This window comes from Pleurodeles waltl, chromosome 5 (genome assembly GCF_031143425.1).
Source record: "Pleurodeles waltl isolate 20211129_DDA chromosome 5, aPleWal1.hap1.20221129, whole genome shotgun sequence".
Classification (NCBI taxonomy): Eukaryota; Metazoa; Chordata; class Amphibia; order Caudata; family Salamandridae; genus Pleurodeles; species Pleurodeles waltl.
The window spans coordinates 893,461,205-893,474,946 of NC_090444.1; the positions used below are offsets into that span (position 1 = coordinate 893,461,205).

A 13,742-nucleotide genomic window follows, 5' to 3' on the forward strand; every position below is an offset into this window, starting at 1 on the left:
AAGCGGCATTGAAGGTGGAAGTGTCCTTAACTTTGTTATAGGTTCGAAATTTTTTGTTACGTATTCTATGACTCATACTTACCAGAGTGGAAAGGTTATTGACAGATGCCCATTTATAATGCAAAATGGAGGAATTTATCAAGAGTCCATTTTTTTCAATGCACTATCTGGAATGATGTCAGTGACATCATTGTAGGAGAAGACTGTAACTGAGGACATTGGGGCTGATTCCGATCTTGGTTGATGGAATACTCCATCACAAACGTGACTGATATTCTGTCCGCTGCATTACGATCACCATAGGACATGATAAGATGGTAATACGATGGAAGGGATACCCGTCATGTTTGTGACAAAGTAACCCCATCTGCCAGATAATAATCAGGCCCATAGTTATGTAAAGAAAGCATCAGGCCTTATTTCACCCCCAAGAAGGCAGAGTATTATATTATTTAAAAAATATATATATATATATTTTGCTTAACTCTTACAGATAGAGATCTACTGGCTCATGTGTAGCTGCCTTGCCCCTGCTTCAACTAAAGATGTACTAACCCAGTGTATGCAGGCAACTCAGTCACTTTTGAGGAGATAAATGTCCACTGTGGCTGCCAATACAATCTGTAAATGGGCTAGACAGGATAGTCTCCCTGCCAAATTTTGTGAGATATTTGATGACCTCATCCCCATTCTAATCAACAATTTCACAGACCTATATACTGTTAGAGAACCATTGGCTTCTTTGCTAAAGTAGTGATTAATCTCTAACCCTAAAAAGGCCAAAGATCTTAAATTTTTCCCAAACTAACTTCCAATCTTTCTTTTAGAGGTGGACTGCATCACTTACACCAGAGCTCTTGCTTCACTACTTGAACATGGTTTACCCCGTCCAGGTAAAACTTGACCAAACAAACTTCCATAGGTGACTAAGCCTCTAGGAACAGTCAACTGAAGTAACCTAATAAGCCATTTTGATCAGGCTTTAGAGCCCATATGTGCTGTGGCCCTTGATGTAGATAAGAACTTTGAAAGGTTATATCAGTCTTAAGGTGGCATGGCATTGCAGAAGGATTTCTTAAAATAAGCAGAACACTGAGAATAATCAAAGACAATGAGTTTTGCAAGATTCCTCCATTTTGCACCATAAGGTGGTTTCTATCAATAGCAATCCCTTTCTACTATGGTTAGCACCAGTCATAGAATACGTTTAAAAAAAAACTGAGACCCCAATAACAATATCAAGGGTGCTTCCATCTTTGACATCACTTTCAAATTCGGTGTACGTGGACAACATCAATCTAATTCTTTCTGACCCCTTCATCTCTTTATAACTGCTTATCAAGAGAATCCCTGACTGTATTCTGTAGAAATAAAATCAGAATAAAACTGAGGTAATTACAATCTCCAAATTAATTACTCCTCACTATATCTAGGACACAATGTTCTGGAGAAACACTTCATCAATTGAATGGAATACTATTCACTAAAAACTCTGAATCTACATTAGTCAATAACCATTCATTCAAACAAGAACCCTTGAAACAAACCTGATAAATAGTATTTTCTAAGATTCTTTTGGGGTGACACCTAGACAGATTAAACAGTGCATTTCTTCATCCAGTTAGAATGCAGGGCTCATGGGCTGCCAATCGTTCTTGAATATCCCCTGCAGAGCTTCAAAAATCAAAACAGTAGGGTGCGGTCAACATTTACTAGATTATTGACCTATCAGGCCTCTATGTGAGAATGAGATTTTTTCTATCATTCTGAAAGCCTCTTTTGGTGGTCATGCAATCTCATTCCGCTTACCTTCTTCCTTTGGCAGTTTGCTTACACCATGGTGAACACCACACATAAGACACCTGCTACCAATGCCCAAAGAGATCCAATTAAATGCTGGGAAATCTGAGTTTTAATTCATCCTCTTCCTTGATATACACACAGCCTGCCACTCCCCCCATTCACCTGCCCTCCCACCCCCCCAACCCCAGGATAACTAGTGAGAGCATCTCAGCTACAACCCTTCTAACAGAAACTAAATTGGGTTTTCATTATTATTTTTTAGAGGTCCACTTTTGTCCTGAGAAAGGCATTTTATTGATTCCTTGCTAAAACGAAATAACACACACATTATTAAGAGTTATTTATCCTAGTAAATGACTAAGAGGAAATCCGAAAAAAGACATATTACTGGTTGAACTAAATCTTAATTGGAAATGTTTGTGTGACTGCACCTGATATACACATCATCAGATAGAGGCTAGTCTTGGTTGTATCCAGACAATCGATGAATAAATAATGAATGAATGAATAACAAGGGGCATCCCAGAGACAAAGACAATCAATGCAAGCTAAACAATGGAAGACTAATCAATATTAAAAAGCCAAGTTTTCAGCTTTTTCCAGGAACATCATAATGGTAGGTGAAACACCCAGGTTTAATGGGAGAAGGTTCCAGTGTTTTGCAGTCAGGAAGGAGAAGGAAATCTCACCCATTCTGGTGCACTAAAACCTAGGTACGATAGGTAACCTAATTCCTGATGACCTTAAAGCTCTCACCAAACTGTACTGCAGTACTAACCTTTGAAAGTACTCAATACTAACCTTTGAACGTACTCAGCACCTACCCGATTAAAGGCTCGATAAGTGAAAAGAAGGTTTTAAAAAAGCATCCTCTTATGAATAGGTAGCCGGTGCTAGTTTCCTAGGTGAATCTGAACAGAAAGGTGGCTTGTAGTCTCCACTTTAATGGTTTATTTGTGGAGCCCTGCATAAACTGAGTTATTATAATCCAACCTAGATGTGATCAGTGTCTTGATGATGGATTTCAGACAGACCACAGGTAGAAAACCCAGAACGTTTCTAAGGCCTTTCAAGAGAACAAAGCAGGACAAAGACACTGCTGTACCCGGAGAACTAAATACACATCTACCACACTGGGGTGAAAAAAAAAAAAAAGTGCATGCTCTGCGCTTTATTTTAGTGAGAAACATTTGTAGTTGGAGTGAAATTAAATCCCTTCAATGACATTTTAAGGTTCAGATCATCTTTTTGGAATTATCGGATGAACAGTCTCAACTGAATATTTCTATTCCAATTTTTAAATTGCACAGATTCCAATTACAAGGCCTAACACTTCAAAGAACATATGGTACTAATACTTGTAGCAAAACAGTACATCACGTAGATGGATAGAGATATTTTTGCATGGCTTTATAGAATAAAAGCTTAACAATTTGAATCAGATTACTTAGGTGATGAAAATCAACTTCCATGATCCAGATGCTATTATTCTGTACTCATTGAGTCCCAAATACCCTCAACAGGCTATTCAAAAGACAGTCTATTGAATCTAGTAACTGTTGAGAAGACTAGCACATCGATACAACACTTAACTATGTTCCACAGATACTAAGCACTCCAGCCCTTCTGAGTCTCCATCAGCTGCACAATTCTTAAAATATTTGCAACTCCATGCTCTCAGGACTGAGCACAAAACTCTTCTCCCCGATAACCTACTTGATGGAGAAGTTCTAAGTATTTACTATCAATGGAAACATTTGGATACCTTGTCATATTACTAATGGTGGAATTCTTAACAGCCAGTAGCACATCGCCACTCTCGCTGTTGATTCATTTAAAGGAAGTAAAGACTTATTTCAAATAGTCCTGACAATACCTCAACACAGAGACAAATCTGAGCTAGAAGTTGCAAAAGAAACTCAAAGACAATTCAAAAAGACTCTTAGAGTTACCTGCCGATTCAGTCTCTTTGAACTGTCTCGGATTCTGGCCTTTCTTAATCTCACCCCTTCACTTTCTTAACAGGTGCATTTATGCAATTCCTTAATTCTGTCCTTCAAACATGAACTCACCCTTGTACTTTCTTAATTTAAGCTGCCATAATAATGTGTCTCAAGACGCTTTACTTTCTTCACCCTGTCATATATTTTTATTGCCAGTGTGTTGCAGATTTTTTCCCTGCTTTCTGCTGTTGTGTTTTAAATTACTTTTAATGAAAATGCCTTCAATATAAAGGAGGTAAACTGAATCTGTTTTGCCCTTAGACATACTTCATTAAGCTTCAAATCCTGCATCTTTCTTTCATCCTACCTGGCGCCAGTGTTTCCACGCTTGCTTGTTTTTCACCATTATTACTGTGTTCATTTCTTTTAACAGTGCCAATCTCATTCCAATCCTCCTGAAAAAACACAAAGAAACAGACATTTTATTTCTGTGTACGTGAGAAGAGGAGCAAAACATGCAACTGTGAAGCGTAGGAATCAAACAGGAGACTTTTAAAGCAAAATCCCATCTTTCACACAGTTTTTTTTTCATTAGCTTCGGCCTCTGCAGATTCTTCCATAAAAACATAATCTTCGCTATTCCCAGTGCTCACTCACTAGTTATCAATACGGAGTATTTCACAGTGATACTCACATTATAAAACTCTTTGGTGTGACAGGTAAATACAACGCTAGCATATTCAACAGTGATTTTATGGATGTTACTCACATCATCCGTGATGTGCACACTTTGTTAACTTTACGTACAATATTAGTGGTGCAGGCTAAATGCTAAACAAATTTCAAGAATGGTTTAAACACACTTCAGGGTTAATATCTGTTTATCACACATTTCAATAAATACTTAGTAATATTTTAATTGTTATTGCTAAATTCAATCAGCATCAGGCAAAATGTTCCTGCCCTGCCATTTTTCTAGACATCACTTGTGGACCCTCCTATACCACGGCATAAATGAAAGAAGGCATTCAACAATTATGGCAAAGTCTGTGGCACATCGCTTAGTGCTTAAAGAAAATCATCTTTACTGACGCATTGTTTGGGATCAGAGGGGCAAGAAGTTTTTGAGTACCTACCAGAACTCTCAGACAATGGCACAGCTGGTTTAAATGAATATGAAATATGTTTCAAAAAGATGAGTACAGTGCTAGAACAATACCACTTTGGGAGGAGGATGCAACATCAAGGAGAAACAAATGAACAGTACATAACAGAATTACAAAAGTTAGCATCTACTTATGCATTCGGAGATTCTCTGGATGAGTGCTTGATTGATCAGTTTATGTTAGGATGTAACTTAGACAAGGGTAGTGAAAACATGTGGAAGAAGGATTATCCATTACTGAAGGAGGTAATTACAATGGTGAAAACGCATGAGCACTCCAAGGCATGTGTGGATATTACTCGCAAAGACTTCATATTAGATAAGGGTGTAAATGCCACCATAAAAGTGTCACAAGAAAAAGTAGAGAAAGGTAAGCCTGCATCTAATAAAGGTAAATATTTTCAGTGTGGAAATGCAGGTAATTTTGCAAACAACGAACATTGACCAGGTTGGAAGGTGATGTGTATGAAAAGTGGAAGGAAAGTGGAAGGAAAGGTCATTTCACTAAGCGCTGTAGATCCTCAAAAGATTGAAAGAAAGTGAAGGAAGTTGAATTTGTTGACAAAGATGCTGAAGAAACTGAAATACTTTAGGTAAAAGAGGACTCACTAGAAGGTCCTATGGAAATATTTATGGTTAATGATCAGCCAGTAAAAATTATATTAGACTCGGGTGTAAAAATTACGCTTATCTCAAAATAATTTTATGAAAGGCAGTTACAAGGGCATGTAAAATTGCTAAAACCAGACATAAAATCAAAAGTGTCTGGGGGAGAACCTATTGATTTATTAGGATACTTTTGGGGCACAACTGAGTTCAAAGACAGGATAGTGCCTGGGAAAGGATATGTCTCCATGAAAGGTAATTCTTTGGTGAGCTGGTTTCATCAACATGGCCTGTTTGTTTACTTAGACCCCAGTGAGACTCCCTCTGTTTGTATGAAAGAAATGCCATCAGTGAGAACAAGTATCTAGTGAGAGCAAGAGATGGATGAAAGAATTCCCAAAAGTCTTTGCAAATAAGTTATCTAAGACTTTGCAAATAAGTCTTAGATAAGTCTAAGGAACTATCATCATTTGATAAAACTAAAATCTTGAATGTGTCCGAAGACATCTCAAGTCTGGAAAGTTTCACTATTAGTGAAAGACTCTATGAAAAGAGAGACTGACAAATTGATTGATAGTGGTATTATACAAGAGGTGGAAGCTACTGAGTGGTTGTCCCCGATTGCAATGACAAGAAAAGCTAATGGGGAAGCCAGACTTCGTGTAGACTTGAGGGAATTCATATCGCGGTAATGGTTGGTCATTATCCACTACTCAACATAAATGAGATGTTGCGTTCTCTAAATGGTGCCAAGCATTTTTCCATTCTGGACTTAAAAGCTGCATATCATCAGATAACATTACACCCATTATCTCAAGGATTTAGCAGCACTTATGACACCCTTTGGCACCTTCACATTTTTGAAAATGCCCCATGGCCTAATTTCTTCAGCTTCTGTACTCCAGAGAGTAATGGAGCTAGTTCTCTGAGGGATTGAAGGTGTTGATGTGTACCAAGACGATATCGTGATTCATGGTTCCCAATTTGGGAAACATAAAGGTAGATTAAGAAATGTATTATCAAGATTACGTGAAGCTGGATTAATGTTGAAATCTGAAAAATGCAAGTTCAATGTTAAGGAAATAGAATGTTTAGGACACCTGATAACCTTAGGGGTCAAATAAAAATAAACACATTGATAGACACTATAAGTAATTTACGATAACCTCAAAAGAAAGAAGAAAAGAAGAAGTTGTGAAATTTTTAGGAATAACTGAGTTAAAAAAAAAAATTGTTCCACACTTGTTAAAAAAGGGTAAAGAATGTATGTGGACAACAGAGAGTGAAAATGAGTTCATGGAGGTGAAAGCTAGTTTGAGGAATGCTTCAAGTTTAGGAAGCTTTGATCCCAGACATGAATTCTATGTAATGACTGATGCAAGCTCAAAAGGTTTGGGGAGCAGGATTCATGCACATAGATAATGGGAAAGAAAAGACAATTGTGTTTGTATCCAGAGGATTGAAGGGAGGATCAGAATTGAATTATTCTATTGTGGAAAAGAGAGTGCTAGCCATATATCGGGCAGTAAGGAGATTGAAGAACATTCTGTGGGGTCGGAGGTTTGAAGTAAAAATGGATCACAAACCTCTTAGGGAGGTTTTTTTTTTTTTTTTTAAAGGGATAGATTTTGTATCACATAGGATTAGAAAATGGGTAGTTGCAATGCAAGAATTTGAGTTTGTCATATCTTATGTACCGTGAGCTAATAACATATTAGCAGATTGCCTTTCAAGACTAGGTGATATTAAGGAAGACATTTCTAAAGAAGGAGATTTCTTTGCTGGTGAGGAGTATGAAGAGGAGATCAGCTTAGAAAATGATGAGGTATTGAAGGAGGTCAGGGAGATGATATCCAAAGGATGGTGCCATAAAAATGAATGTAAAGAAGAACTCTAGGGTTACTGGCAAGTTAAAGATGAGTTGATCGTAGTAGATGATTTACGAATGAGGAGAAAGCAAGCGGATACCACCAGAAGGAGTAAGAAAAAAAACTGGTTGACATAGCACATTCTAGCCATATAGGAATCTTTACATCTAAGGAGAGAGTTAGAGAAGGCTATTGGTGGCCAGCGATTGATTTAATGATTGAGTGTAAAGTGAGGAATTGTGTAGAATGTATTCACAGCGACAAAGTATTGAAGTGCAGGACTCAACCCATGATTTTGAGAAAGTAATCTACAGGGCCATGGGAAGACCTTGCTGTGGGCATACTTGGTCCTGTAAAAGTAAAAACTAATGATAGATATGTATTGGTATGTATAGACATGTTTTAAGGTTGCTTGAGATGAAAACAGAGAAATCTCTAGAGTCAAAAGTAGTGATAGAATTTTTTTAAAAGATATTTGAGAGAGAAAGTTTTCTGTTGACCTTACTCACTGACAATGGGGTTCAACTGACCTCCAATGTAGTGGAGGAATTCTTTAAGTTGAAAGATATCAAGCACAAAAAGCTGCTCTATATCATCCAGAGAGCAACGGAGTAGTGAAAAGGTTTATGAAGGTTTTGAAAGAGACACTGCAGCAAGCTCTTATGAGTGGAGTTGGTTGGGAAAGGGAGATGAATAAAGTGAGAGAATAAAGGCTTACTCCACACTCTTCAACCAGCATGACACCGTTTCAACTGTTTAAGAGAAGAGTTCCTAACAGTGAAGTTACCCCGGAGTTGGTTAATGGGAAGAAGATGAGAATGGAAGATAAGAAGGGAATACTTGGGGGATGGAAAGAGAAAAAAAGGAAAGTAACGAAGAGAAGGAAAAAGCAATACAATAAGAAGAAAGCATAAAGAAAACTGAGGTGGATCTTGACAATTGTGTAAAAATAACATTCCCCAGGAAAGCAAGCAGGATCTCAAAGTTCAGTCAACTGTTGAGAGTGATTAAATTATTTACTAATGATGTAAAGAGAAGTGACCATAAGATTTGGAATCTGAACAGGGTAGCAAAAAATCACAATAGGAATGAGGACTCAAAATACTACTGAGACACAAGATGGAGAAAGAGGAGCTGAACGACCACAACGTGACAGGAGGGCACCTCAGTGGCTGCAAGACTGTTAGATACAGATCTATTGGCAACTTCTCTTTTATTTGTTAATGTTTCATTATATGGTATAAACTGGTTTTTTTAAGTGTAATTGTTGTATTGGGTGAGGGAGATGATGTGATGTTCTGTAACTAATTAGTGAGATTATGTAGCTAACTAATTATGTATATAGTGTTCTGTAACCAGGCAGTGATGCAGCATAACTCTAGAATGTAGAATGGATAGACAGGGATTCTGAGTCAGTTTCACAGTGTCCTTTATGTGGATGGGGTCTCTTTGAATGCATGTCTCTCAATAAAGAAGATGTATGCTGTTTCTCAAGTGGAGTGAACCCGTCCCTCATTCCACACTCCCCTTTTACATCTCAGGTTCCGTTTTCCGTGTGCTTTAATGAAAAACATAGGTGCTTGTTTTTTGGTTCTTGCAGCAGTGTTGTAGACAAAGAAATACAAGTTTACCCCAAGTTTTAGAAAGACTGCCAGCAACACACACTAAAATTCTAAACATCAGTAATGGAAGAATGGCAGCTCATTCATTAAATTATTAGCAGAAAAGGGTGCTTCCTGATTAGGAAAGATTATGTCACAACTGACCAAAAAGAGAAGTAAAACATATCATGGGATTTCAATCTTATAATGTTGACATGAAGGACTGGGAAATAGGCTGAGAAATGATTGGCAATATGAAAGTCCTTGCATTAATAAGCTGTGATAATTTGTCTTTCGTGCACTTCAAGTCTGTTACTTCCCCACATCTCACCCTCTTTGGATTCAAGATTTGTGACCCCTTTGGAGGAATGCTATGATTACTTCCTGTAGCAAGGAGTCAACTTATACTGGATGGCAGAAACAAACTGAACCACCAAAGACAGTGGAATGTGATTACTGCCTTCTCATAATTTCTTTTGCTGGTAACTAAATTAAAAGTTACTGCTCTATAAGATGGAGGCTACCTTTGTACATGTTTATAACCGTTGATAGTAATTGCTATACCCCACCACATCAGTACACAAGAGTATATCAGATCAGGATGGGTGTTCAAAGCCGGAGGTTCTACCGCAAATTAACTCCTCTCAATAACTAATAATCATCAATATACAAGAAGGTAAAGCACTCATGTCAATAACAATGCTGAGCTCCGATATCATGCAAAAAAAAAATCTTTGCATTTAAGTCCTCAAAGGTCTATGGTGTTGTAAAAACTAGGCAAAATTAAATCCATACAGTAGATTCCAACACCACCGATTGTGATTGCTAAAATCATTATTTATTGTTCCGTATTCTTGATGCAAAACAGAGCGTCAGCCCGGTTTATACGTTTAGTCCCCTCAAGGCCTACTGAAGTCCCTTTCAGACCATAAACTCCTAGTGATCTGTAGCAATCATGTCTCATTTGATCAACAGCTGCTTAGTTAACAAGGTCAACACACTTTCTGGATTCCCAAAGATGCTCCTCCGAGGACTACTTACATACTTATATGACCATCCCTCTGTCCAACACGTTGACATTTTTAAGATAGTTGAATAGTTTTAAATGCATGTTATGTGACTTTCGAGAAAACATAACACCAAATATTTAAACGAAGGGGCACAGATTAAAACAATAACATGTGAAAGGACAGTCACGTGGTCAACGCTTAGTTGCGAATGTAGTAGCATATATTGTTTATTAACTTACAAATAGACAGAGCACTGTACCACGGAAATTAATTCCATGTAATGATCTTGGGAACAACTGTAAGAACAAAGAAGGGATCTTGAATCATGATCTAAGGCACAGAACCCATAGGAGGTTCTCTCGCTGGCCCTGCGTGTAACAAGCCACAGCAGGAAGGGACTCAAAGGTCATTCTCTCAGCCTCAGTTAATTTCTCTGTTACTTCGGCTGGAAACCGCAAAGTTGTCACTAATTTCTTTTGAGAGGCTGTGAAATCAATGCTCCAGATTCTCTTTTAGGAGACTTCACACTTAAGGAGACTAAAGCAGACACTGAAACAGACAGGTAACTTTGAAAATAAACAAAAAAATGCATTTGTAAAGCAATAGGATTCGTATTTTCTTGAGTTAGGGCTACTGGCATTGTAAATTCATGACTGGACTTTTCTAGCCATATAAATACAACCCTGCCTCATAATTTCGTCTTTTCCTGCCATATAATTCCAGTGGCCCAGTATTTAATTAAAGCACTTTAATTTATCTTCTTCTATCTTAAAACATATACAATTATCATATAAACCTTTATCAGAAATAAACTTTTGGCATCAATGCTCAAAACACAGTATCAAAAATATAATTTGGAACGGATTGGAAGGTGAAAGGAAAGAGGGAATCGGGAATAAAGATGGAGAGGACAAGTGGCATTGTAACGGTGTCATGGGCCCTGGAGTAAGAAAGGAAAATGGTTGACTGCAATTTCGGTAGGGAAATACAGCAGTAATAAGAGTTAAGGGAGTTCCATAGGTCTCTGGGCCCCAGTGCCACTATACATATTGCTCCATTGAGTGCTGTTTAATTCCTGGCATTGGAATAATGGTGCCCTGCAGGTTAGGGTTGAGGTGCAGACAGAGTTGTATGTGGGCTGCAGTACTGGAATAGTAACGGGCACACAAGGTCAGAAGTGAGGTATGTTAATGGAGCTATGTGTGGAACCTAGTGTTGGCGTGCCAGTGTTGCCGAGTGTTCGCCAAGAGGTGCCTTGTGAAGCTGGGAGGGTGGCCCAGTATGGGAGTGGCATTGCCTCTGAACCACAGAAGCGAGGAGTTCTGATGGGCGTGTGTGTGAGCCTTAGTACTGAGAAAAAATGTGCACTGAAAGTTAGAATTGATGGATTCTGGAGGAGCTGTGGTGGTTTGCATCAACAGTGGCGTTGGATGCTAGACTGGCTCAGCTGTGTTTTGCTATTTTGGGTCCAGCACTGGCTTGGCAGTGGGTCTGAATATTAGAATTGAGCTGCTGTAATGGAATTATATGTGAGCGGGGTCCCAACATAGGAAAGGAAGTGACCTCGCCGGGGTAGAACGGAGGTGCACTGATGGAGTATTAGATAGCCGTGGGTACTGACTGCAACATCTAAGGTACTCTGGCAGACAGCGTGTATGGGGTTCCTGGCACTGGCGCGGCTGAGCGCTTGGAGTGTGTGAACTGCAGTGCACTGATGGAGCTGCATCCGAGGTCTCAGTACTGGAGCAGCAGAGTGTACGGACTCTGAGAACTGAGGTGCTCTGGCAGACAGCGTGTGTGGGGTTACTGGATCGACTAAAGGCTTATGCTCGACCTAAAAATGCGCAACTTGCGTTTGAAACATCTTGCCATACAGCCAGCATAAAATAAATAAAATATGAATTTTAAATAAAAACTCACTACTTGAGGGATCAACTTTCGACTAGAGCTGGTGCAGATGGATCATTCCAAAACATTATGTTGCAAAACAGACCATCCTCGAAGGCAAGTGTTACTTCCCATTTATTCAACAGGGTATTGTTGGGAGAAACTAAAATGGCTTTTGCTACTGAGATTGGCTCAGGCTTTAATAGTTCCTGCTCTTGAACAAGTGGTGATCACTGAGGCAGCTACACATGCCTACAGATAGTGTGGAAGCATTCTCTAGAGCAGCAGTTCTTAAAGTTGTGATTTCTATGGACCTCTCCCTACTGAATCGCTGATGAAAGCCAATTAACAATGCCTTAGCAATTACTACGACTCAGAACTCAAAACAGTACACAAAAATACAAAAACAAATATTCATCAAATGAATACACAAATTGTGAAATATTTAAATTCAGTAAAAATATGAAAAATATTAATTTGAATAGCAAGCTTAGAGGTTTTTTTGTTTGTTTGTTTTTTAAAGCAATATGCTAGACTCTAGCATATCACTTTTTACTTTACCCAATGCACGCTCTATATTTTTGTCAATGCAGATCAGTGTTTCAATTGGGAGCACCAGTTGTTCACACTAGATTCAGTTTGCTATATCTAAATTAAGGTGAGGATACAAATGCAATTTTTGTCATCAAATTTGACATTCCTAAACATTTACATGACATTTTAACATATTGCTGTTTTATGTATACATAATGTATTAATTTGCTGATATTATTTAATCTTTTAAACCGTCACGGACCCCTTGGGGTTCAAGGCCTTCTGGATAAGAACTCCTTCCCCTATCATCTGCCTGCCTGAGCAACCATGTCAGCACTGTCGAAATCAACCCACAGTCCCCTATGGTGGACCCAAGTTATTGTAAAGTTTTTGAGTTCCCGGTCAAGCTGCAGATTAAGTTCCCCTTACTGTTCAGCTTAACACCCCAGAATGTTCTCGGCTGCAAAAGTGAAAATGGGCAGTTATGCAATGCATATGCCTAAAGAAAAAAAACACAAACGGAGAAGGCAGAGGAATTAGTCTATATACCCTGAGCCAACAGCAATGTATTAGGTGGTTCATACGGCCATAGTTTCGTCTACTCCTCCCCCAAACGTGGCTCAGATACAGTGTGATCCTGGGCAGATTGCTTGTTCTTGCTTCAGGATTCCTATTTGTTAAAATTGAGGATGCTTATAAACAGCCTAACTCTCCGAATGAAGTGGCATAAAAGAAGGTAAGTTTCTTTAAGATGCAAGACAAATCACCATGGGCAGGGATAAATAGGCCTCCAAGCACAAAGTGGTTTCTGTGTTCTTGCCTACCAAAGACCCTGTAAAATTACACTTCCTCATTTTCAATATAAATGTACTGTCAGTTGTGGATCAGAGGACAGAAACACACTAAAATTCTAGGGCTGCACATTGAACTCGTATGTCCCTCACCACTTCAGAAAAAGCTTCAAATCACTTCATCCAAATGCTTGTCTACAGACTTTGATTAATACCAGGTTTGTCTTTATTGCATGAAATTTCTAGACGACTCGCAATCCTTTTAGTGTCCTTCTAACCCAATTGAGAGTTTGTGGCCTGCGAAAATATGTTGTTTGCAGCCCTGCAAGCATTTTTCAAAGAAGCTGGATTAGAAGACCAACCGTGACCAGAATAATATTATGGGAAGCATCAATGGCATGGACTAACAGGACAGAACCCTTACGTGCCTCTCTAAATGTCAGCAATCCCAAAGATCAGACACACATGGGAAGAAATATTTGGGACTACTTGGCCCACTAATATCTGATTTGCGATACTTTTGTGCAAAAACTC

The 13,742-nt window shown here is 38.7% G+C and overlaps 1 protein-coding gene across 1 annotated transcript in view; it reads right to left on the reverse strand.

Annotated features, from left to right (window-relative positions):
- GALNT2 (polypeptide N-acetylgalactosaminyltransferase 2) overlaps positions 1 to 13,742 on the reverse strand; it is a 630,213-nt gene that overhangs the window by 429,440 nt on the left and 187,031 nt on the right. The window contains exon 2 of the mRNA XM_069235012.1: positions 4,114 to 4,201. Within this exon, the coding sequence (XP_069091113.1) occupies positions 4,114 to 4,201 (88 nt within the window). The remainder of the gene's footprint in view (positions 1 to 4,113; positions 4,202 to 13,742) is intronic.